The following is a 25,728-nucleotide window of genomic DNA, read 5'->3' as shown; positions in this document are numbered from 1 at the left end:
GGAAGCGGCTCGGCTCTGACTCTGCAGGGAGCGTGGCCACAGACGGGCCGGGTGTCACGGAGCAACACTGCACACCCCCTCCCTGACGCTTTAAAGGCAGGCCGTGAGCGGAGCAAGGACAAAGATGGGCTAAAGGGCAGTGCCGGAGGCTCTTGTGTTTACAGAAAACTCGGGAAAGCTCAAAAACACCAACAGTACAGAGAAGAAGAGCTACCACTTGCTGGACTGAGAAAACGAAGGCTCCTGGGGGCAGGGGCCGTGGGACTCCCCTCTGCATCTTCAGAGACCTGCGTGGGCCTTGGGACCCGGTAGTTACACTCAGATGCTTGCCGGCTGGGTGTCATTCCAGTCCCCAGCACATTCTTGGCATTCCTTCGACAGATGACTATGGAATGGGTGTCACTTCCCGTCCAGCCTGGGACCCACCATGGGAACGCCACCTCCATGCCCGCGTGCACGTCTGGCCCAGGACGCAGGCTGCCTGGCTGTCCTCACCCAGCACGGTCAGCGAGGCTCCCCGGCCCGTCCCTGAGGGCCACCTGGGGATGCAGGCTCCACCTGGACTTCGGTGGAGGATGCCAGCTACACAAGCAGCTGCTAGGATGCCACAGAGACGCTGCACTCCCCACAGTCCGAGTCTCAACAGACAGGGGCCACAGAGGACAGGCCCTGCTTCAGGGCTGCCCACTCCAAGGAAAGCTGGAGGCTAACGAGGAAAAGAAAAACAGGTAGTTTGCTTGGAAATAGGGACTTTCGCTCCTGCAGTTTTTTTAAAAAAACTTTTTCCCCAGCACCCCAGACCTTGGCCCCAAACGCAGGCCCCAGGCTGGCGTGGAGATGACGGCAGACAGGCGGGGGCCGTGCGGGGAGCAGTTGCGGCCTGGGGGACCGCATGGCTGTGCAGAAACGCACGCATCGACCCACCAGGCTGGAGCTTGGGCGAGAGCACAGACCCAGCCCGGCAATTTCTTCTCCCACGCAGCTGAGCTCTGGCCATCTACCACTTCCATGTGGATTAAACCCGCATCCAGATTAGAGCCATTTCCTCAAGGAGCCCCAGTTAGCTCTGATGGGACGAGCACGGCAACGTGTCCACCCGCCTGAGCTGGGGCGACTCGGGGCTTAGCTAACATGCCCAGGCCGCCTGCCATTTCATGGGCCGTGGCTCACAAGAGCACTGCCAGCCTCCTCAGAAGCCAGATGCCCTTGCAGGGAGCTCAAAAACGGATCCCCGTGGGGCTTAAAAAATGACTTGGAGGGAGACGTGGAAATTGGAAGAGTAAATTAAAGCAACAACAAATATTGCTCGTGGGGCGCTCATGGGACTGTTTCGCATCAAGGTAGACTGAGCAAAGGTGATGGTCGTTCCCGGCTGTGTACAGCCAGAGGGGACCGGCCTGGTGGCTCTTGCTGCCCCAGGGGCTGAAGCGAACAGCCTCCTTGCTCTGCGCACCTCCCTGCTCTCAGACTGGGACACTTAGCTGAAAAGGGAGCCCTTTCCTTCTCTGAAGAATGGGCAGCGGCAGGTCCATCAGGGACCTAATGGACTCGCGCTGCACACACGATTCTCACAGCCACTGTTTCGGGAGAAGGGAAGGCACAGAAGATTGATAGCTGCTAGGTACAGCTCACGTGCGGGGGCAAGTGCTAGGAACTGTGTTTAACCCTTACGACAGCCCTGCTAGGTTAGAATTTTCACTTCTGTAGTATGGAGGTTAAATAACATGCCCAAGGGCATACAAATCATCAAATGTAAGGTAGAGCTAGAATCCAAACGTGAGTCTCTTTTGCTCCAAAATATGTGCCCCCAACCATCCCACTCTTCCTGCCACAGGTCTGGGTGATTCTGGGGCTCGTTCCCACCCCCCCCCCCGGCCTCCACCCAGCTGTTCTGGCTCCCTCTGGAGCAGCAGGTGAGCTCTGGTCCATCTGCACCCTGAGCGGCCTCTGTCCCAGGAGCCTGAGTCAGGGCCACTTGGTGCTGTTCTTCTCTGCCATGTCTGTGCTCTCCCCGACTCTGCTCCCAGCTCCTGCCTCCCTTCCCCTCTTAATAATTCAAACCAGCTGGATGCGTGAGTCCAGTGGTACATGCTAAACTGCCTCTCTCAAAGGAAAAAGAAGCCCTGACTTGTAGTGCCAATGTCAGTGGTGTGGGCATTGCCGCCATAGCTGGCTCCAAGCTACCAGTGTGATGTCCCTGTAGGCAGACGGGGGAGAGACGGGACGGGACGCGCTGGCTCCAGCACGCACCCTGTGAGTCTGGGCACCGGCAGGAGCGTGAGAGGCCCTGGTGCTGAGCGGAGGGGCCACACAGGAGCACAGGCGACCTGGGTGCCGTACAACTCACTGATCTGTTGTCCAAGGCACGCTGTCGTCTTGGTGGCCGAGGGGAACGACACAAAAGCACCACTGTCTTCAGCGTTGAGGGTATGGAAAGGGAGAAAAAAGGTATATATTTTTTCTATCACAGAGCAACGGGACTAGGGGAGGCCCAAGGCATCGCTGAGACACCCTCACGACACTTCCCAACCTGGAAAGTCGGGGATGGGGGTTTGTCTTCTCCCACTGAGCCCCCAAAAGGGCACTCAACAATGAGCTTTCTGAGACTGATTTACCTCCAGCCGATTTCCTTTTAAACTGGGCTGTGTCCCACGTCACACTTGCTGGTGGGAGTGGGCGTCCGAGCAGCGGCGGGGCGGCTGGAGGGGGCTGTGCCGGCGAGGAGGGCGAGATCGTAGCTGGCTTTCTTTAATCATTGCAAAGGCAGACGCAGATTTGTCACCTTTGTGCAAGACGCCAGGCGGCAGGTAAAGAATTTAACAGCTTGTGGGAGTTCTAATTAGAGAGCCAATTATAACTCGATTGACCTGCCTTGCTTTGAAAGGCCTGGAAAAATGCATGTTGTCCTTAGGAAGAAGCAGATTTTGCTTCTAGTTTGTTCTGGGAGACGCCCGCAGGGATGGCTTGCTTGTGCTTTGGTTCTAGCTCCATGCGCCCATGTGGATGCCAGCTGCCTGAGGCAGAGGGTGAGGGACCCTGCAGGGACAGGGGCCCCGTAGGGAAGGGGCCGTTTTCTGTCGTAGGCACGCTTCGCTCCTTTATTCATGAAGAGAGACACAGCATCACAGCCCACAGGCTCCCCTGTGGGGCTGGGCCAGTAGTTTCCGCTTCATTCGGAAGGTCACTGGCCAGCATTTCAATTATGGATCTATTCAAGACTGACCTCTTAAAAAAAAAAAATAGACTGACCTCTTGGCAAGGGCGGATCCCAGGCTTATTGTACATGTGTGTGCACGTGTGTGCATGTGTGTACGGGTCCGAGATGGCTTTCAGAAACAGTCATTGTTGTTATAAGCTTGTAATCAACCACCGTCCCTGGGGGGTGGACAGCTGGTAAGAGAATCTGGTCTCAGACAGACATGAAGAGGGCATGATTCACATTCCTCTTAAGAACCAAGGCACAACATTCATCGCTAGACACCACTGAAGTCCCTCTGGCTCCTATATATGATCACATCTAATTCTCCCACACCTGGAGGGATGGACACCATCATCCTCACTTACGGAGGAGACCTACAACCCAGGCAGTCTCATCTCCCTGACAGCTGCAGCTACCGCCTACTGGCTTCTGCCTCCCCAACTACTGCCCCGGTCTGGCCATGCCCCAACCTCCAGGCCCCCCAGCCACATGCTCCCAGGCAACTCTTCTGGGAAGGACCATGGCCACACGATCTCAACGTGGCCAACAGACTTGCCACCGCCCTTGTTCCCACACCTGCCCCTCCTCCTGTGTGCCCATGTTGGTAAAGGCATCGTATCCATCCAGCCCTGAACCACATGCCAGGGTCAGCCTCAATCTCTCCGATTCCCTCTCCCAGACTTCTGGAGTCTCCCCCCTCGACACCTCTTCTCCTGGACTGTCCACGTGTTACTACTCGCTGAATCCAGTCCTCTGTGTCTCTTAGTTTCCACCTAACCGGTCCTGCACGGCTTCCAGAGTGATCTCTCTAAAATGCACACCTGATCATATTAACTTATGTGTTTAAACTTTATCTTGAAAAATTTCAAGACTGCAGAAAAGCAGAATGGCTAATATAATGAACATCTATATACCTCTCACCCAAATTAACAACCATTAACTTTTTTTCATATTGGTTTCATCTATTTTCGGGGCAAGGGTTAGTATTTTAAAGTGAGTTATAGGCATTGTGACACTTCACCCCTAAATACTTCAGGATAAATCTCTAAAAACTAAGGACATTTTCTGACATAACCACCTAACCATATCACACCGAACAAAATTAACAGTCCCTCCTTGCTGGCATCCGCCCGCCATTCTGCTCTCAGATCTCCCCCGTTGTCTGATGCCCGCGTCCAGCTGGCTTTAGTATCTGTGTAAACTCTGCCTGTCCCCACCTGTGGAGGAGTCTGACCTCTACCCCACAGGCCACCCCCTCCACAGAGCTGCCCCCCAGCCCATGAGCACAGATCCCCCTGCCCTGCACACCTGCCTACCCGAGTCCCTGGCCTGCATGTTTGTGTCTCTCCCTCCACACTTTCAGGACTTGAGGGGAGGGGCTGGGACAGAGTCACGTTTACATCCTCGTGCCCTAGTCCCGTATCTGGCGCAAAACCAGGTTCCGCACATCTTACAGGTCTCACCTCGTTTCGCCCTTATGACAATTCCTGAAAGACTGGTGTGCTGACCCAATGACAGTGACCGAACGAATGTGACGCTTGAAGCGGAAGGTAGAAAGCAGGCACAGCCCAGAGCCATGGCAGGCTGGTCCAGACCACCAGAGTGAAGCGAATATCACGATAAAGCACGTCGTACGAACTTTTCCATTTCCCAGTTCCTATAATAGACTGTACCGTAGTCTGTTAAGTGCACTATAGCATCATGTCTTAAAAGAACAATGTACGCACCTCGATTACAAGATACTTTATTGCTAGAGAAGCTTGACGATCACCGAGCCGTCAGCGTGTTATAATCTTTTTGCTGGTGGAGGGTCTTGCCTCAATGTTGGTGGCTACTGGCGGGTCAGGGTGGTGGCTGATGGAGGGTGGGGTGGCGGTGGCAATTTCCTACAATGAGACAACAGCGAAGTCTGCAGCACTGATGAACTCTTCTTTTCACGAAAGATCTCTTTGTAGATGTGATGTTCTTTGATAGCAATTTTCTTTGAATTGCTTTCAAAGTTGGACTCAATCCTCTCAACCCTGCTGCTGCCTTACAAGTAAGTTTACATAATATTCTAAATCCTTTGTTGCGGTTTCAACAATGTTCACAGCATCTTCACCAGGAGCAGCTTCCATCTCAAGAAACCACTTTCTCTCATCCGTAAGGAGCAGCTCATCATCTGTCCAAGTTCTATCACGAGGTGGCAGCAGTTCAGTCACATCTTTGGGCTCCACTTCTGATTGTAGTTCTTGTGCTATTTCCAACCACTGAAGTCTTGAACTCCTCAAAGTTCCATGAGGGTTGTGGATTAACTTCTTTCAAATTCCTGTTAATGTCAATATTTTGACCTCCTCCCAAGAATCACGGATGTTCTTAATGACATCTAGAATGGTGAATCCTTTCTGGGTTTTCAATGTACTTTGCCTGCATCCATCAGAGGAATCGCTATCTACGGCAAGGAGTAAGTTAAAATTACTCCTTCATCCATGGGCTACGGAGTGGATGTTGTGTCAGCAGGCATGAAAACAGTATTCATCTCCTTGTACATCTGCGTCAGAGCTCTTGAGCGACCAGGTGCATTGTCAATGAGCACTAACATCTTAAAAAAGAATCTTTTTGGCCAGGCTCGGTGGCTCACGGCTGTAATCCTAGCACTCTGGGAGGCTGATGCAGGCGGATTGCTCAAGGTCAGGAGTTCGAAACCAGCCTGAGCAAGAGCAAGACCCTGTCTCTACTATAAATAGAAAGAAATTAATTGGCCAACTAATATATATAGAAAAAATTAGCTGGGCATGGTGGCGCATGCCTATAGTGCCAGCTACTTGGGAGACTGAGGCAGTAGGATTAAATCCAGGAGTTTGAGTTTGCTGTGAGCTAGGCTGACGCCACGGCACTCACTCTAGCCTGGGCAACAAAGCGAGACTCTGTCTCAAAAAAAAAAAAAAAAGAATCTTTTTTTTCTGAGCAGTAGGACTCAACAGTAGGCTTAAATAGTCAGTGAACCATTCTGTAAACAGATGTGCTGTCATCCTGGCTTTGTTGTTCCATTTATAGAGCACAGGAAGAGTAGGTTAGGCATAATTTTTAAGGGCCTTAGGATTTTTGGACTGGTAAATGAGCACTGGCTTCAACTCAAAGTCTTCAGCTGTATCAGCCCCTAACAAGAGAGTCAGCCTGTCCTTTGAAACTCTGAATCCAGGCATTCACTTATCCTCTCTAGCTATGTAGGGCCTAGATGGCATCTTTTCCCAACATGAGGCTGTTTTGTCTGCATTGAAAGTCTGTTGTTTAGTGTAGCCACTGTCATTAATGCTGTTCACTAGATCTTGATAACTTGCTGCAGCTTCTACATGAGGACTTGCTGTTTCACCTTGCACTTTTATGTTATGGAGACAGGCCCTTCCTTTAAACCTCATGAACCAACCTCTCTAGCTTCCACCTTTTCTTCTGCGGCTTCTTCACCTCTCTCAGCCTTCACAGAAATGAAGAGAGTGGGGGCCTTGCTCTGGATTAGGCTTTGGCTTAAAGGAATGTTGTGGCTGGTTTGATCTCCTAAAACTTTCTCCTTATTAGCAATAATGCTGTTTCGCTTTCTTACCATTTGTGTGTTCACCGAAGTAGCATTTTTACTTTCCTTCAAGAACTTTTCCTTTGCATTCACAACTTGGCTAACTGTTTGGCACAAGAAACCTAGCTTTCAGCCCATCTCAGCACTCGACATGCCTTTCTCACTAAGATGAATCACTTCTAGCTTTAGATTTAAAGTGAGAGATGTGCGACTCTTCCTTTTACTTGAACACTTAGAGGCCAGTGTAGGTTATTAACTGGTCTCATTTCAACACCGTTGTGTCTCAGGGAATATGGAGGCCTGAGGAGAGGGAGGGAGATGGGGGCGGCCGGTTGGTGGAGCAGCCAGAACACACACTCTTATTGATTGACTTTGCCATCCCCTATGGGCGTGGTTTGTGATGCCCCCGAACAATTACAATGTTAACATCAGAGATCACAGATCACCATAACAGATATAAAAATGAAAAAGTCTGAAATATTGTGAGGAGTACCAAAACTCGGCACAGAGACATGAAATGAGCACGTGCTGCTGGGAAAATGGCGCTGACAGACTTGTTCAATGCAGGGTTGCAACACACCTTAAATTTGTAAAAAACGTAATATCTGCACAGTGCAATAAAGTGAAGGGCAATGAAGTGAGCTGTGCCTGTACCTGACATAGAGTATGTGCTCGGCATGGGTCCTTTCCTCCCTTGCAGGCCTTCTGGGTGACTAACTAGGGGATGTTCTGAAAGGCTCCAAAAGAAATAATACCTGCAAAGGTATTTTAAGAGACAGGTGTTATATAAATACCAAGTGGATGAAAACAGGGAGGAAGCAAACTGGGGGAGGGAAGAGAGGGATCATGGATCCGTCTATCAGTGAACGTGGTGGCAGTGAGAAGGCGAAGTCATGTGGCGGGGGAGTTCCTGCCAGGGCGAAGTGTCTGGAGCCTCAGGAACCTTGGCCAAGCCACCGCTCAGCGGAGGCGCTCTCAGACCTTGGTTTGTTCCAGTCTCTCATTTCCCCAGGAAGTGGCTGAGGTCTCAGGAGCCACATGAGAGGCAAGGCCACCTCCTGGCCCCAGGCAGAGCAAGTACCAATGCCCTGGGTAGGCCCACACACCAGTGCCCCACTCCTTGGTCAGCAGCGCTCAGCAGTTTGAAAGAGAAGGGAGGCTGCTCTCCAAGCACAGGGCACAGAGCAGGCATGTGCGAGTCTGTGCAGGGCAGAGGGGCCCAAGAGCCTGAGGGTTTGGGATTTGGTGATTCTTGGGACATTTGTTGTTCTTTCCTTCTAAAGCAATCCCTCGGCCCCTGACATCCCGGCAACAGGAGGGGTGCCAAAGGCTAACCTGGAAACTTCCCTGCATCCAGCTGGGCTCACGGATCAATGCTGACGCCGGCAATCCAGGCATATCCTGGGCTCGGGACAGCTGTGAGCACAGGGATGCTGCCTGGCAGGGAGAGACACTGCTAGGCAAGGTAAGAGGCGAGAGGAGACACAAAGACTTCATCCCATTTGAGAGCAAAAGGGAAAGGAGCTGCGCTCAGCAGATGCTGCTTGACCATCAGGACGTAGAGATCTCAGAAGAATGATGAGAAGCCCCAGCCCTCCCATCAGAGCAGGGACAAAGTCCTCAGGGGCCAGGGTCTGCCCTGGATGAGTTGAGGGCCCACCTCTTCCACCCTCACCTCCACCCCCACCTCCAGAAGGAAGGTGCTATCACCTTGCTCCACATGTAGGAAAAGTGGACACAAAACCTTCCAAAGTGATGAGGTCGGGTCACTGCTCTGTGCCCCTGGCCAGTCCCTTCCCCTCCCTGGCCTCAGCTTCCCCATCTGTAGAAGGGGGTGATTAGATTAGGGAATTTCAGTGGGATTCTAAATCTGTAAGCCTTTAAATCTCTGGTGATTGTCAGATCCAAAGGTTCTCGTCGGCTACCTGTTCATTTTAGTCCCTCGTCCTTGACATCAGGAGAGACTTTTCATGGGATAGCCTCCCTAGACCTTTGGGATTAACAGTTTAAAACTCAGTCTGAAAGTCCACACAATGCATGGGGTTGACACGACCCAAACAGAGCCCATGAGCTCAATGCGGAGTCCATGGACTGGCACGGATGACGGGAAAGGAGTCCAGGCACGAGATGGGCTGGCACCAGCTGGCCCTGTGTACCATGTTTTCAGGGTGGCACCACGCCCTCTGGCTGAGTTCCAGAGCAGGCAGTGTGGGAGAGGAAGGTGCTGAGGAATCAAAGACGGCAAGGGCTAAAACCCAGGGAAGCCAAAAATAAGGAGGGGGAATTTGGGACCAGTATCTGAGAACACAGAACATCCCAGAGAAGTCAAAAGTAATAGCTGGATCCAATCCAGCTGCGAAGCAGAAAGGCAGTAGAACCTAAACGTCAAATCACACTGGAGTGATGGGGCAGAATTTCTAAGAATAAGTGGTTTGGCTAGAGGATGTCAGATTTTCAATGATTTCAGATCATAATTACTAATGAGAGACTGAACTGTACTACCTGCAATTAGTCATCTAAGACTCCAAGACAGAAAATAGAAATAAACACAGAATTATTTTTTTCCTTAAGCAGAAGCAAAGGAATGCCTAGTGACAAAAGGCACCACCCTGCTTGCCTTTCAGAGGCTGCCCTGGGCCCATGAGGCTTCTGTGTCAGTGATTTTAGTCCTCAGTGAGGGCAGGGTGGCCTGGTGCCATGTGCCCCTAAGCCAACAATGAGAACATGCTGCAGTGGCAGGAGGGATCCAAAAACCAGGCAGGAAGTGTCCGCAGAGGATATCCCTGCACCAAATGATGCTGTTTTGGGCGGGAGGGTGGCTGGGGAGGGGTGGGCAAGCCACAGACTGGTCATCGGTACAGCTACCCTCTGCAACTTAAAGACAGGCAGCAAGCGCTAAGAAATCCACTAGACCAGCATGGTCTCCCTCTCTCCTCCTAGGAGCCCCCTAAGCCAGATGTGAAAGCTACAGAAAGGACTTGCGCTATGGACACAGGGAAGGCTGCTTTAGCTAGGTTTGGGGTAAGGGTTGGGGGCAGAAGAAGCCCTGGGACCAAGCTCAGAAGAGGGTCACACCTTGCACAGGATACCGGGCTCACACTCTATGGCAGAAACCACCTTAAGAAGGGCTGAGGATGTGTCCCAAGGCACCATCCAGGGACAAGGGAGGGTGTGTCCCAATGGATGACTGGGATGAGACCAAGAGAAACCCCACTACCTGAGAATTCATCTGACCCAAGGGACCAGGAAATATTTTTCTTAAGCAGGAAATGATATTTAATGATATCTGTATATTTAATAATATTTGACCAGGCTGCCCTAGGCCAGAGTGACAAGCCCCTCCTATTACCTGCCCCATCCCTGGCACTCCCAAGGGCTGAGGCTGTCCCTTTCTTGGCTCATCTGTAACCACAGGCAGCAGTGGGGAGCCTCTGGTCTAAAGGGCCCCAGGAAGGGCTCTCTGCAGTGCAGAAGGGACCACTGCATGGGCCTGTGTGGCCCTCATCTCCTCGCATCTGCTATGCCCACATGTTGGACTCGGGCACCCAGCTGCCCGGGGGTGGCTACTTTAGCTTCCCGGGTGCCTCTTTCCAGGTCAGGCCTTGAGGCCTGCCATCTAGCCTAGAGGGTAAGCTCCTCTGGGGAGGAGGGAGAGAGATAGCACAGGTGGTCTGGCCCAGGAAAAGTGCAATGCTTTATAAATTACCATTTCAGTTTCTGGTTTGGAACTTTGTCTCTCGTGAGCAACATTAGCGTGAGTCAGTGTCTCAGAGGGTGATCCTCTCTCACCGAACTCAGAGAACCGAAGAGCTGGGCCTTGGAGTCCTGTGAAGCCAGCAGACACCTGCAGGTGGCCATGCCTGTCCTCAGGCAGCTGCCTGCTCTCTGGGCCTCTCTCAGCTGTTGGCTGCCCTGTGGGCAGGGAGCCAGTAGCCAGGGGACACACAGCTAGCCGGGGAAGACATCGCAGGCTCCACTGGGACAGAGCTCCACAGAGGTCTAAGGAGAGTGACCACCATGCTTCCCAAATAGGGTGCGGAGCCTGACAATGTGCTCAGGGACAATAGGACAGAGTGTGTGCATTTGGGAGGGGTGGTCGCTGCCCCCACCTGGGGCCCTTGAGCAGAGGGCTGCCCCTCTAGCCTTTTCCTGTGCTCAGTCCCTGGGGTTAAGAAAAGCTTCTCAGAGGAGGAGACTTCTGAGCCAGGCTGCCCTTCAAGCCAGCCATCTCCCACCCTGGCCGTGAGGAGGGGCCCACCTTCCCCAGCAGCAGGGGCACCGGTTCCCCTCTGCAAACGTGTCGTGCTTGGGTCCAACCATGTGCCAAGGTATATTCTTATTTTGGCTCCTCCAACCAATGAAGCTCAGACCTGCAGGTTCAGAAGGGAAGCCACACCCACGGCTGGCGCCTGTAGACTCGCACTCACTGTCAAATAGACGCAGACAAGCTTCCACCAGAGGTGTGGCCTGAGTTATGGAGAATGACAGAAATGCTCACAGCTAATATTTACGGAGTGCTATGCACGCCGTATTCACTCACTGAACTCACAATAACACCGTTGGGGGAAACTATTACTTTCCTGTTTTACTGTTGAGAAAACCGGAGGAACAGAGATTAGGGGAGCCGCTCAGGGCAGGCAGTTAGTAAGCTACGGAGCTGGGACTCCAGGCGGGCTGGCTCCAGCGCCTCGCTCTTACCCTCTCTGCTGTCCGGTCACTGAGGCTCTGGGCTGCTGAGTGACGACACGAGCACACAATCTTCCCACCTCTTGTCCTGCTTCTGCTCCTAACTTACAGAGTGACCTGGGGCAGGCCGGGAACTGCAGCTTCCCTGTCGCTAAGAAACTCCCCTTTCACTATGCACATGTCAGAGACAGCATGTGAGGTTTCCAATTTCTTTATAGAAAAAAAAAATGTTATATTCATGCCAAGTATTAATAATTGTTGAGAAGGCTCCAAGCTATCAAAGGGGCTAAATGCAGCGCGTACCACTGGAGAGAAGATGGAACAGAGCAAAGCTCCGTAACTCCTAACCCTCCAACAGAAGCCACTGCCTTCTCCTCTGCACTGAGCGTGGACCCCAGTCGCAGCGAGCAGACACCAGGGAAACTAAGGCCCGGAGATGGTTCAAAGAGTGCTCGGAACAAGCACACGGATACACGGGAAGCCTGGACGTTAAATATCTCATAAGCCTTTCTTCAGAGGAAAAAAGTTGTTTTCCCTAATTTTAAAAGCATTTTTTTAAATTCTAAAATAAAATGGAATACAATTAATAGATGAAGAAGCCTTTTCTATTGAGCATCATAAAATTTTGTGTCCTGCCAATCATTCTATGTACAGAAAGACAACTGACACTCTGGATGAAAGAGATGCATCTCTAAAGATCAGCGTTTGAAAGGGGAAGGGTATTTTGATTCTATTTCATTAGCCTAATTGTGCCTGGGCCTTATCCAGAGCAACAGGAGGGATCAAGGACCATGTCTTCCAGGCCTGTTTCTCTCTGGGAAAGCCAGAGGTGCGCTGATGTGCGCCCCGGTCCTGCCTGGCTGGCTGACGGCTAGACAAGACAGACACACAGACACAGGCTGCCAAGTCCCTGGGGTAACCCTGAGAAGTTCATTATCTTCACGCTGTATCTCCCCTCCAAGAGGGGCATAAACTGGAAAACACGCCGTTAACTAACAAAACAGGAGACACAGCAGTTTCCCCAAACCTTATTAAACAGATGGGCACTTTAAAAGATGGGAGAGAGAGAAAAACACTCAAGTTTCGCAATTCGGCAAAGCAAGCTGCCAGGCAAGCCAGAGCTCACCTCGTTCCCTGGATTCAAACCCTCTCCGCCACCCTTCCCGCTCGTCGTGCATAATGGGATGAGATGTTTTCACACAGTAAACAAGCATGTGAGCCTGGAGATGGTTTAAAGAAAGCTCTGACTCCATCCAGCCCCTTCTCTGAACTTCAGAAGAGCTTCCTTCCTCTCATAGCAGTGCCGTTAGTCAGCAGTGGCGTTAGTCAGCCTTTGGAGCTGTTAAAACAACTGAAAATGCAGTCGTAATCCGTAAGATATCCCCGCCGCGCCGCACAGAGTGGGCCCTCCTTCCAAACCTACCCTCAATCTGGTGCGCCCTCGGGTATTTCATAACAAAACGCGGTTTTCAAACAGCTCAGCCGAGCCCTGCCAGTCTTTTGCTACTAATGTAGTCCCTTGGAACAGAACTGCAACACCACTTCTGAAGTTTTTACATTTGATGTCACTCCAGATTTCTGCTGTCTCATAGAGAAACCCCTCAAAGACAGCCTGCATGTGAAACCTTTAGCCTGAAGCCATCTAGATTGATCTAAGAGCTTTTCTTGTCTTACTATCCGTCCACAGAAGACAAACAGGCACTTCCGGGCCCATCATGCCCCAAACAAAAAGCTTATTCTATTATTAGATTGACCCCTTATGATAACCTGAAACATGTGCTTTTCCACTGAGCAGAACTCCATCCAAGCTCACTGCTGTGTCCTTTCCACACCACACCCCACCCCAGACCCCTCCAGCACACCCCTGGGCAGACCACCCGACAACCCAAGCCTCCCAGTCCGTCCTCCCAGGCACCCTCCCTTTTCCTTGGAGACTCCACCAGTGGTCTTTCATCACTGCTTCCTCTGGGGGAGGGGTGACAGCTGGCACCTCCCTAATCTCCCAACGCCCCTCTTCAAACGGCTGCTGGCTTTCTGTCCCTTTCCAGGCCCCCAGTCTTGCCGTGGGAGCAGCAACGTTCAAGGGGATGGCTCCTTCGGGCTTTTAATCTAGGTTTTTTTTCATCTCTCAGCATCGGCTCTGAAATATCACCGCCTCTGTCCTATCACACTGGCTTCAGGTGAATGCCATCCCTCAGGTGCGCACGTCAGTGCCCTTCCTTCCCTGCTGGGGGGGGGGGCTCTCTCATGCACTGCTCCCCCCAAGGTTCTCTGCACACAGCCCCTCTCCAGCTCACAGGCCTCTTCAAAGCTGCCCTCTCTCCACCTGCTGTCCAGCCCACCAAGCCCTGGCCGCCCCCACCATCTGCTTCTGTTCACGCCTTTCCGCAGCCTGCCACAGGGACTGGAGGCAGACCTGCGCGTCCTGCGAATATTCCCCCGGCAGAAACGTATTTCTCTGCAACACTGTTCCCCTCCGAGCCTTGTCACCTCCCCTCCACACAAGCTTCTTGGCTCCCTTCCACGTCCATCTCTCTCCTGAAAGCCCTTGTTCCATTCTTACCTTCCAATCTCACACATTGCCCTCAAAAGCCCAGACTGACGTTATCAGAGGGCAACCAGATGTCCCTGTTTGCAGAGCCTGTCCCTGTCCTGGTAATTCTGTCCTTGGCTACACTGAGTCTCTTGCCTGTCCTTGGCCAGGGAAGTATCGTGTCGCCCAGGGATACTGGTCCTCTGCCCCTTGGTCCACTGTGAGCCACATTTCTCTCCTCTCCCCCGATGCCACGACATAGAATAACTGGTTTGGGAAAAGTTGCTCTATGGTTTCATTAATTCATGTTGGATACTGGGAGCTAAAGGCTTTTTAACATAGCATGCAAATAAATGTAAATGTATGTACTTATGCAAAAATAATATAAAAATGTGCCTTTAGATTTTCTGGAAAAAGTCTGATCACTCTATGAATTCCTCCCCTTGTCAACAGTGTCACTCTGTAATTTCTTATCCCTTCAGCTCATTGCTCCCTTAATTCCTGTCCACCCTCAGCTCTCTCAGCCTCCCTTGTCTTGTGCTAACTCATTGTTAATACTAAACACATTATTCTCTTCTCCCTTCTCACTACACGTGAATTTAAACACATACACGAAGGCTAAAACTATTGGAAAATTGTCAATTTCCCCTGGGGTTTAATTTGTATCTCTCTTGTCAAGTGTGACCTTCGATTTACTTTCATGAATACTGCCTGCCTCCCAAGTCATTACTGCTTTTTAACAATGTTAACAGGTTGGTATTTGTGATTAAATTGCATCTCTCTGGCACTGTGAGCGCCTATTAATTAGCTAACGAGCAACTGTTCTGTGCGGTTCTCCGCAGTCACCGCCGGCCACCAGGCCTCCACTTGCGGAAGAGGACGGGGCTTCCTTCTTCAACAGCCCCCAGACTGCTTGGCCCCCAGCTCCTCGCCTTCCTCTCCGAGCATCAGGGCTGCTGCAGACACACTTTCCACCCTCTGGGTTTTTCTCCCACGACCCGCAATCTGCCCGGCCACTGGCTCCTTCCCTCGGATCTCCTCGGGGGATTCTCGGTGCTGCGTTCTTCAAACTCCTTCTAGTCCTGACCTTCGACCCCGCCTGGCCTGGCCTGGGCAGGCATCCCTGGCTGTCCCCTCACTCACACTCCTCTCCCCGCGTGCCAGGCAACTGTCAACACTCAGCTGCTTCCGCCTCCCTTTGCCGCCTGGGTCTGAGCCCTGGGACGTCCCTGGTGGAAGGACAGCCTCCGATCTGCCCGCTGGCCCCTTCCTCTTAACTCAGGGGCTTGCAGACCAGTCTGGTTTCTGTGAGGGTAGAGACAGGACCTTTTCAGACTTAACTAGAGATTCCTGTTCTTGTGTTTAATTTGTCTCTGTGACGTGCGGATGCTAATATTATCCCCATTTATATGGCTGAGCAAAATGAGGCACAAAGAAGGTAAATGACTTGCCCGAGGCCCCATAGCTAGCAAGTGACCAGAGCTGCAAGTCAGACCCAGGCCAGAGTGGCCTGCAGCCTCGCCCCGTGCCTCTGGAGTGTCAGCGAAGGCCCTCTTCTTCCCTCCTCCACCCAAGGCCACAGAAACAGACTTTGTGAAGGGACGGCACCGAGGGAGTGTGACGTCTTGGGGCTGCAGAGCCTGGGAGGCCAGAGGCTCTGTGGGCTCCCCACAGCCGTGGGCTGGGCTCTCGGGGGCAGGCTGGGGAGAAAGGAGGCCGGGTGAGTCATTTGTAAGATCACCGAGGAGTGTTCCGAGCCACCCAATGGGAGTCACAGTGATCACAGTCACTGGGCTAAGTTTCCAACTGCAAGAATCTGAACTCAAAATCTGTAGGCTTGCTGCTCTCAACCCGCCTCCAGTCCGGATAGTTCTCCAATATATCAGGATGCACTGAGAGAGGCCTCAAGAGTTTATCACCATTACTCTTTTCTCCTGGCAAACCCTCCAAAGCAGCCGATGTCTCAGCCTGGCAGTGCTCTGTTGTTGCCAGCGGGCCCGGCAGGCAGGGCCCTGCCACCGCCCTGGTCCCCACGCACCGGCCCTCCCGTGCTGGCCGATGGCTTGCTCCCTTCAGAAAGGAAAGCGCCTGGCATGTGTCAGGGATCTCAGGTGTCTTGAAAACTCCAAAGGTGAAACAGAAAACTCTCCCTGTGCGATTTTCCTCTTTGATCTTTTGTCTCATGTGTTCCCCTTGGGGACGAACAAGAAATACTGCTCTGAATAATTTATAGGCCCCGAGGTAGGAAACACGCTGCCTCTTTTTAATAAAAAGGCTGGGTACACGGCGGTGATTATACCTCTCCTGCAATGCTTTCAGCAAAAGCACAGAGATCTGAAAAGCTCTTTACAAATTCCTCTTACAATAGTGAGGTAAAAATTAAAAACCATGTAATATTTTTAATCAAACAGACGAATGTTGGGATAATATGTAAAATTATTTATAAATCTGTATGGAGCAGTAATTATTATAATGTCTGATTTATTTTTAAAACAGAAAATGATTGTCTTCAGTTTCCTATTTAATAAGCACCTACTAGGTGCCACGAACTATGCTAGGTTTGTTACGTAAACCATCTAATTTAGTTCTCGCGATATCCCATATCCCACCAGGGTAAGTAAGAGCCCAATTCCCAGCGATGCCAAGGCTCCTAGAGGTTAAGGACGAGCCCAGGGTTCCCCAGGAGTCGAGACCAGCACCGAGTCCAGCTCTTCCCACAGTGCCCGATTCCTGGTGTATAGCGTTCTTCTGCTGAAAACCAGTGCTTACCACTCAGCCCCGTCTATACTTTGCAACATGACTGTGAGAAATGGCAAGATGATGAAGGCTCTGGGCTCCTTCGCAGAACATTTTACTTATTGGTTACAAAACCACATCCTCTCAGTCCTGGACAGACACTCAGAGCCTATCTAGTCAAAAGCCTTTTTTCTGCAGAAAGGACAATGAGGTGCAGAGAGCTGACAGGCCTTTCCCAAGGTTAAAGAGCAAGTAAGAGATGCCACTGGGACCGTCCCCAGGGTGTGGACACCCCCATGGCGGATGCTGCAAGCAGCGCAGAGACCACGATGACAATGACAGTGCCCAGGGCCACAAGAAAGTCTTTATAAAACCCAGAACTAGAGGGTGGCTTGGACTACTGGCCAGGAGACCAACGACCCAAACTCTCCAATAGCACATAACAGGACCACTGAGTAGGGATGCTGGGACGATGCACTGCCAGCCCCCGGGACGTCATTTGGATAACCTACAACAGGAGTGGTACCCGCTGGCATCATGCAATGTGACAGGCAGGCAAGCAAACTGCAGGAGGCCTTTGGAACCCGCAGCGGGTCTGAGGGTTGTGTGCTACCTGCTGCTTCCAAGGGCTGCCCCCATCCAAGAGGAGGGGTCACAGCTCGGGTCTCAGACTCACCAGTCGCTGCATGCTCTTCACGTGGGTGGGGCTGATGGATAAGGCTTCTTCATACCACCGCCGGGCTTCATCGATGTTTCCTCGGAGTTCAGCGACCTGGCCACGCATGTACAGGACATTGTGGGACATTGGGAAGAGGTTGGCAGCTTCTTGGGTACAGGCGGTGGCTTCTGCAGGCTTCCCAATGCCAATGTAGACTTCAGCTGTGGGGAGGAGAGCAGAGAGCACATGCTTTCCCAGTTTACTGCCCTTCAGAGGCCCTACGGGCAGCTGCTGCTCTGGTTAGGGACGTTTGCATTCCCCCATGGGAGCCTGGCAGGGCCCAGAGCTGGCCGATTCCCCGCCGTGGGTGGAAGTGCTGCAGGCCCTCAGGCCCACTGCATGGGGACTCGGGGCAGACACAGGTCACCACCAAGCACAGGGAAGTGAGGCCTGCCTGGGCCCTGCACCTGAGCTGAGGACACAACGAGCACAGGGCCGGCAAACCAGAGGTGCACAGACCCTCACAGGGCAATGGCAGCAGGCTGCGGCTTTCATGGCCACAGGTGTGTCATAAAAGTCACTGCTCCGTCAGATCTAGCCCCTGCCCCAACCAGGGAAAGCCACCACACCCTGGAGACTCTCAACTGTGCCATAGCAACAAATCCCTCTGAGAAGCAAGCTGCCACTTTCAACACAAGCAGGAAAATGACCTTCCACCAGTCCTTGGTCTTGGCTATCACCTCCACAGGGAGCCAAAGCCCTCGAGGCCTGGCCTCTCTGGAGAGCCCATGCTGCGTTTCTGAGGGTCCCCTCTCCACCTCTCTGACGCCTCCACCCAGCATCCTGGTAGAACACCTCATCTTGGCCCTGGGGACCCTGCTCCTGGGGGTCCTGTCTGGCCCCGGCACTGCCAGCTTCCCAGTCCACCGGGCCCGAGGCTTCCAGGACACCTGAGTCCCCTCCCCCCTCATCCAGGGCCAGCAAGGCCACACCTGTCAAGCCAGTGCCCGGAGCCTTCCTCGGGCTCACCGACCCCTTCGCCCAGCTGCAGGCCAGCCCCCCCACGCAGCCCTGGCCCTGACCACCGGCCGCACCCTCGCAGTAAAAGATGCCTGCGCCCATATCTCCCAGTCATGTGAATGCATGTACGAATTCACATATCATGTACACGTAACACGCAACAGCATTCAAAGTAGAAATGTTTGAAGAACACGATAAAGAAAGGAAGAGAAAATTGTCACTATTTTCTCCGCACACTCCATCAAGTCGTTTCCTGGCGCCCACTCTGGAAACTGCCTCGACTGTGCAAAGTCTCCTCTCCCCACCCCTGCCTGAGCCACCAGCCTGTCCCCCACCGCTGCCACCGGATTAGCCTCCTGAGGCCCAGCTTCCGGCGCCATCCCACCTGCAGAAGGCCTCCTTCCCTGAGGCCTGTGGCTTCTGCTCCCTGCCCGGCAGACACGGCGACGAGGCCCCCTCTCACTGATGTCCTGCGAGAGCTGCTGCCCATCCCACTCGGCAGGGCCCACGCCCCTCCCTGCCCGACTCCTCCCTGGGCTGTACCAGCTGCGCCCCCAGAATCCAGGCCGTGAGCGACGGGAGAGCAGGGAAGGTGCCTGCTGCCCACTGCTGTGTCCCAGGGACTAGAGCAGGGCCTGGCACATAGTCGGAGCTCAGTCAACAGCTGCTGAATGAACGAATGACAATGGCAACAATGATAGTAGCTAACACTCATCAAACACACACTTTATGCCAGGAAGCCTTCCCATTGCTCATTTCATCTGTGTGGTGATCCAACAAGTACTATTATTTTATCCCCATTACACAGATGAGGAAACTGAGGCACAGAGAGGCTCAGAGCAACGCGTCCAAGTTCTCAGGGCAAGCTAGAGGCAGAGCCAGGCTCAGAATCAGAGCCTGTGCTCTCAGCTCCCACAGAAAACAGTGTCTCCTCTGACACAAAATAACATCCAGATTCCTCTGCCAGGCGTTCAGAGCCAGCACGCCACCCTGCTAACCTGTAACCTTTCTGCCGCTTCCCTGTACCCCGGCTCCGGCCATGGCAAATGCTGTTTCCACGCACTTAGCAGGTGTTCCCATGTCCATGCTTTGTTGTTTATTCTGTTGCCTCTGCCCATAGCACTGTCAGCCCAGCCTCCTTCAAGGCCCAGCTGGGTCGCCACCATCCCAGGAAGCCCCTCTCTGACCCTCCCCTCCCCTTGGCTGAAAGGGGAGCCCAGCCTCTGAGCTGGCTGACACCTGTGTCCCTGCAAGCATTTTTGTGGGAGGTCTTGGGCACGTTCCTGGACAGCAGACTTCCCAAGGGAAGGCTCTGCTGCAGATCTATCGTTCTAAGTCTCCACCTCCAGCTTCAAGCCCGGGGACTGGGAAATGGCTGATGTGTATATGTCACAGGTGTGGTTGGTGGCAACACTGCTGACCTTTCTGCCTCACTGGCCTGCTTGGCCCCTCTCCTCAGGCACCCTCACTTCCAACATTGGTGCATTGGTGCCTGACTCCTCAGGCTGAGAGAAGGCCCTGGAAAAAGCAGGCCTTGCCCTAGCCCAGGTGTGCCCTGTACCTTCTGTCTGTCCTTCTGTCTGCTGGTCCCAGGGACTTGTGGGGGGGTGTCCTGGGCGACTCTCGCAGACATAGAAACTTGAGCAATTCAAACACCATTTACTGAGCCCAGGAGGTGGACTGCCAGGTGTGCCTGCCTCCTGTTCTTGGGAGTCTCAACTCCAAAGGTACCTCCCAAGCACCTATACACACAGGGGACTCTACAGGGACAAAGACTATCCTTCAGTTTGGACCAGGCAAAACCTGTCCCTTCTGGGAGATAAACACCCTCATAATGACACCGGCAGGCTGTCTGCCATCTTTCAGTAACACAATTCTCTAGATGCTCTTGCCAGAAAGAGTTGAGTGTGTGCCCGCTGCAGTTTCGGGTTACCTGAGCGTGGTGGCAACTTGGGAGAGCTGTACACAACGTTCCTCTCACTGTACACTGGCTCCTGACTCGCTGCCATCTCGGGGGTGAGTTTATGTTGTTTCCAAAACCCTCCGGCCTGGAGCTGCCTTTGGGTTCACGAGGCACACGAGCCTCTTCCATCTAGAGCACTTTGCGTAAAAAGGCGACTTGGGAGAGTGGGGACTGAAGGCGTGCAGAATTTTTATAAACAAGAATCATGGGGAGGGAACCTTAGATACCAACATGACAGTGTACATGTAAGTCCTGGCCCATCAGGGCCCTCCATGAGACCAATATAACACCAACTACTCATTTATCACTGTGTCTTCCTAAGCCTCAGGTCTGACGCACTTGTGCTGTGGCATGAGGGTTAGGGTTAGAGTTAATGCTAGGGTTAGGGTTAGGTCTAGGGCTAGGGTTAAGGCTAGGGCTAGGGCTAAGTATAGGACTAGTGTTAGGGTTAGGGTTAGGGCTAGGGCTAGGGCTGGGGTTAAGGTTAGGTTAGGATTAGGGCTTTGGTTTTGGTTTTAGGGGTATGGTGAGGGTTAGGGTTAGGGTTGAGGCTCTTCGGCATGGGAGGCCAGACAGAGCAAGTCAGGAAGACGGAGGTGAGGGTTGAACCCAAGCTTCCAGAGGCAGATGTGTCTGGCAATGGCATGGCATAGGGTTGTTCTCAAATCTCTACTTTTTAAGCTCTAAAGGAAATACCTGTGGCACAATGTCCTGTAGCTATTTTCAGAGCATTTTCACCAATGGAGCCTCTTTTTTCTAAGAGAGCTCACCCTAGCAAGAAAGATTCTCAAGAGTGCTCAGCTTGGCCTCTCTCTCGGCTTGTTCCTCTCCTGCGTCCAATGCACCGCTGGGGAAGCCCAGGGCTCCTGAGCTCCCAGTAGGGGATCCGCAGTGTCACGAGAATATGTAGCATTTGTCCAGTTCTTGACCCTTGGCCTTTGGTGAGTCAGTCGACTCCTCTGGGCCTGTTCACCTGTCAGGGGGGACCCAGACCTTGGCCCACATCTCTCCCAGGGCTGTGGTAAGGATCAAACAAGACGGCGGAAGCCTGGAGCCCAGAGTGAACTGAAAGCGGTGAGGAGAATGCCTGGCCAGGCCCCTCCATCTGGGAGACCACGGAGTGAGGAAACTACGATACAAAGAGATAAAGTGACTCATTCCAGCCCCAGCCCTGTTTCGCTGTGTCAGTATAGTTGGAGGATGCAGGTTCAGCCTTTTCATTCCACCATGGCCCCTTTAATACAATGACTTAGGACAGACTAGTCTCTCTTGGAGAGGAAATGGTATTTTGATGAGGCACAGTGTCTTAGGCTCCAGGAACGAAGCTTTAGTGGTGGGATTTCAGACATCAATCAGATAGTCTGAGATGGGGTTGGCGGAGGAAGAGAAAAGGATTCCTATGGTTTCCCAACCTTCCTGAAATCACCCAGAATGCGGCCCTCTCTGCCCAGGCATGCAGCTGGTCCCCTAGAACACAGAGAGGCCACACAGTATTTACTGTGAACTTCCCCTGCTGGAGAGCCTGGGAGTCCACATCACAAACAAGGAGCAACTGTCTCTTCTGAAGACAGCTTCTCGAATTCTACCTCAACCCATGGGGCCACCAGCTCCCTCCCTTGTGTTGCATGCACTTTGTATGATCACCTTGACATGCCATCTTTGCCAGGAGACCCTCTAATCTCTGCTTCTCGTTTCTATTAGGGGCCCACCTGCCACAGCCACGTGCCTGGCCCCTCCCCAGCTGTCCTCCTGGCTCTATCTGATGACTGATTTGGGAGAACTCAAGGACTCAATCCTGCTTGCCTGGCCCCTTGGAGCCCTCTGCCCAGGGCCTTCGGATGCCTGCATTCTCTGCCTGCTCCTCCTGCAGGCTTGTCACGGGCTCTGTCCCTCCAACAGGGAGGCCAGCAATTTGGAACTCAGCGAATTGAACTCAGTTCTAAAGCACCACGGAGCCCACTTGAGATCAGAGGCCAAGCCACATTCTCCCACCCAGCCTCCCAGCAAAGAAGCTGGAACTTTGATCTCCATCTTCCTCCCTTGTCTTAACTGGTTTGGAACTCAGGGAGTAAAGAAAGGAGTGTCATTTGCAGTTCCCTAAAGACTCTGAAATATAAACAGTATTGTCTTCCCCACTAAACTCTAGAGGACTCTCAGCCACAGTCAGCTCTGCATCCCTTAGCAGGGGACCTCGCTCTTAGGAGGTGCAAGTCTGCAGATTAACGAATGCTGAGCGAGGGTCAGAGCTCCCATTTCCGTGGCACGGGTCAGTGAAGGAAGGTACAGCCCAGAGAAGCAACAGCAAATGAAATTCCCCTGTCCCTTTCACCAAGGGCTAAATTCAATTTAAAAAAAGAAAGGGCCTTGTGAGCTTATTAAGAGCTATAAGAACTTGTACTGAAGGAACAGCAACAGAGCGCAGCAGGCTCAGAGCCATCGGCTGCCAACAGAAAACCCCACAGTTCAGCATGAAGTCAGCGCTCTAGCTGCAGGGCAGGCTCCAAAGGTCACTCTCGGAAGAGGTTACAAGGACAGATAGTCTGTCCTGGCCACTGGCCGCTGACAGCCTCACACCAAAGGTAAGGTGCTACTAAGGGTCACGGACACTTTCTACCTCATTCTGAAAGCTCAGACTAAGCTCTGAACGTTCTCTTTGGAATCTTTCGGTTTTTCCTTGCCATCCAGTTACTATGAAAACTGTTGGAGACAAAATCTCCCCCCTGTTGCAGAATGAGTGTAACCCAAATGCTTTTGCTTAGCATTCAAGGTCAGGGTCCTGCTCCCTTTCTGATCGCCTAGCTCCCTGTGTGCAATGCAGGCGTGCTCTGCCAGGGCTAAGGGCCCCTCTGCCCCAAACGCAGAGCCTCACTCTGCACAGGACTTCGGGAAGCCCTGGGAAAAGCACCTCCCCCCTCCCATTCTCCCACCGCCCCATGTGTGTGCTCTGGGACAACCCTGGCCCCAGCCTGCCCCGTCTTACAGTGACCTGCGTGTCAACCCTCTTCCTTGGCCCCACACCCCTCCTGGTTCCCCTCATTTCTGCTGCGGAGGGATGCTGCTTGCAGGGGTTGGGTGCCCTCTCTGCCCCAACCGCCTCACTTGCCACCTGCTCTGCAACCATAGCGATAGCCTCCACCCCCCCCCCCACTCCACCAAGACCAGCCTCGGCACAGGTGCCAGCAGCTCCCACGCGCCAGATCCAACAAATGGTTTTGTCTCCAGCGAATTCAACCTGCCAGCAGCATTTCCCGCCAGCCAGATCCTCCTAAACACAGTCATATCAATGGTCGGTCACTAAGTGCTTGCCACCTTGTGCCGTTGTCCTAACTGTCCTCCTTTTGCAGAGGGCGACACAGAGGCTCAGCGGGATTGGGAATGACTCCCCCAGGCCCCACTGCTACGACATGGCGGGACCAGGATGGGAACTGGTCCGAGGCCAGAGCCAAGTTCTCGGCTGTGCTGCGCAGGCCGCCCTGCTGTCATGGTGCCACCTGTCCTGCTTCGCCACCCTGCTGACCGCTCCCTCTCAGCTTCCGTGCCTCTTCCTCCCTCCCCACGATTGAACGTGGAGGGCTGGGGTCTCGGACTGGCCCTTCCCCATCTCCATCCACATTCCCTTCTTAGGCCTTCTCACCACATCTGCTGGCTTTCAGCCCCAACTCCCAAATTTACGTTTCCAGCCCAAATCTGAAACATAGACTTGAATCTCCAGATGCCCACTTGGCTTCTTGACTTGCATGTCCTCAGGCGCCTGACATTTCCAGGTTCAAACCGTCTCTGCCTTCCTGGCCCCAACTCACCGGCTCTCACCTCAGGGTCCCCAAGCTCAGGGTTCCTCCTTTTCCTTCACCCTCCACATCTAAGCCACCAACAGGCCCATCAGTTACACCTGGGAAGTGCATCTCAGGCGTCCACTTCTCTCCACTGCACTGAGGCCTCGGACCAATGCTCCTTTCTGCTCTTTCGGCGTCCACTTCTGGCTGCCTTCCATTCCATCCTCCATGTTTAGCTGGGGTGATTTTTTTTTTTTTTTAAGAGAAGAGGTCTCGCTATATTGCCCAGGCTGGACTTGAATTCTTGGGCTTAAGCGATCCTCCCGCCCCAGTCTCCCAAGTAGCTGGGACCACTTGGAGCACATAACCAAGCCCAACTTGGAGTAATTTTTATAAAAACCTCAATCTGATCCTTTCATGCTCCTGCTGTCCAGTCCTTTAGTAGCTTTTTAATGCTTTTCGGATGAAGTTAAAAGGTCATAACATGGCTACTGGGCACTGGCATGGCCTGACCCTGGCCCTTCTGTTTCCCCTCAGCCACCAGGCTTCCCAGCCCAGGGGCTCATCTCATCATTCCTCTAATGCTCAGAGCTCACGCTGCTCCGGCCGTCCCAGCTCATGCTGTCCTATGCCTCCCCCGTCGTCCTGACCTACTGCCAGTCACTCTTGAGGTCTCTGCTCAGTGCACGCGGCTCCCTGGCTGGGAAAGGCCCTGTGTTACAGGGATCACAGGGGCCGAGCTGCTCCTCCCTGGCACTCTGATTGTGGTGCTCGAAGAGATGCTCGAAGATACTGTGTTGACAACCGAGTGCCTGCCATAGGTTGGGGCTAGGGTTCTAGAGCCACATGGGTTGGATTTGAATTCTGGCTTCCCAACTTATTAGCCGTGTAATCTCAGGTGAGTGACTTGACAGGTGTGTCTCAGTTTCTCCATCTGCAAAATGGGGTGCATAAGAGTATGCATTCCTCATAAGGTTATCATGAGGACCAAGCAAGTTAAGACATAAAAAGTCCTCAGAATAGTATCTGACACATGCACGTTGCTTGATAACTGTAAGCTGGGCAGGCCTACCCCTCCCCCCCAGGACTTCATGTCACCTCCCATGGGTCCTGTGCAGTGACACCTACCACCTGCCTGGTAGCCGTCTTCATCTCGCCGTGGTGGACATGCCACGGATTACCCCTCGACCCTGCTGACACAACCTCCGACGCCTGGGAGGAGTCTGGGAGGGGGAAGGGCAAAGGGGACAGGCCGGGCAAGGCCAAGGAATTGTAAGAGTATCACAGCTTTAAATTCCCAGCAGAAATCAGAAAATCTGATCTTGCACATCTAAGAATAGCCACTGGTTTCAACTGTGTGAGGTGCCAAAGTGAAAGCTATAATTATTAGTAAGTAACAAGCAGAAATTAACCACCTACCGCAAAGTCATTTTTAGCTGCCATCCCAGTGTGGAAATTGAGAGATGGGCACCAAGAAGCCGCTTGGCTTGGGAAAGGCCCTGGTTCAATTCTGAATTACTGTGCACGTGGGACTTCCAACAGCTGGCAGTGGTCTGCACCCTAAGGCAGCCGTGGAGGGGTTCCCAAGGAGCCACATCTTGAGGTGTCGT

The 25,728-nt window shown here is 52.9% G+C and overlaps 1 protein-coding gene across 3 annotated transcripts in view; it reads right to left on the bottom strand.

The window, feature by feature from the left end:
* The window catches only part of TTC7B (tetratricopeptide repeat domain 7B), a 255,105-nt gene that overhangs the window by 14,460 nt on the left and 214,917 nt on the right, over positions 1–25,728 (bottom strand). For all 3 annotated transcript variants that reach the window (XM_020285594.2, XM_020285596.2, XM_012773950.3), the window contains one exon: positions 17,381–17,583. In XM_020285594.2, coding sequence (XP_020141183.1) covers positions 17,381–17,583 — 203 coding nt within the window. The remainder of the gene's footprint in view (positions 1–17,380; positions 17,584–25,728) is intronic.

This window comes from Microcebus murinus, chromosome 6 (genome assembly GCF_040939455.1).
Source record: "Microcebus murinus isolate Inina chromosome 6, M.murinus_Inina_mat1.0, whole genome shotgun sequence".
NCBI lineage: Eukaryota > Metazoa > Chordata > Mammalia > Primates > Cheirogaleidae > Microcebus > Microcebus murinus.
This window is presented reverse-complemented; position numbering and strand designations above follow the sequence as displayed.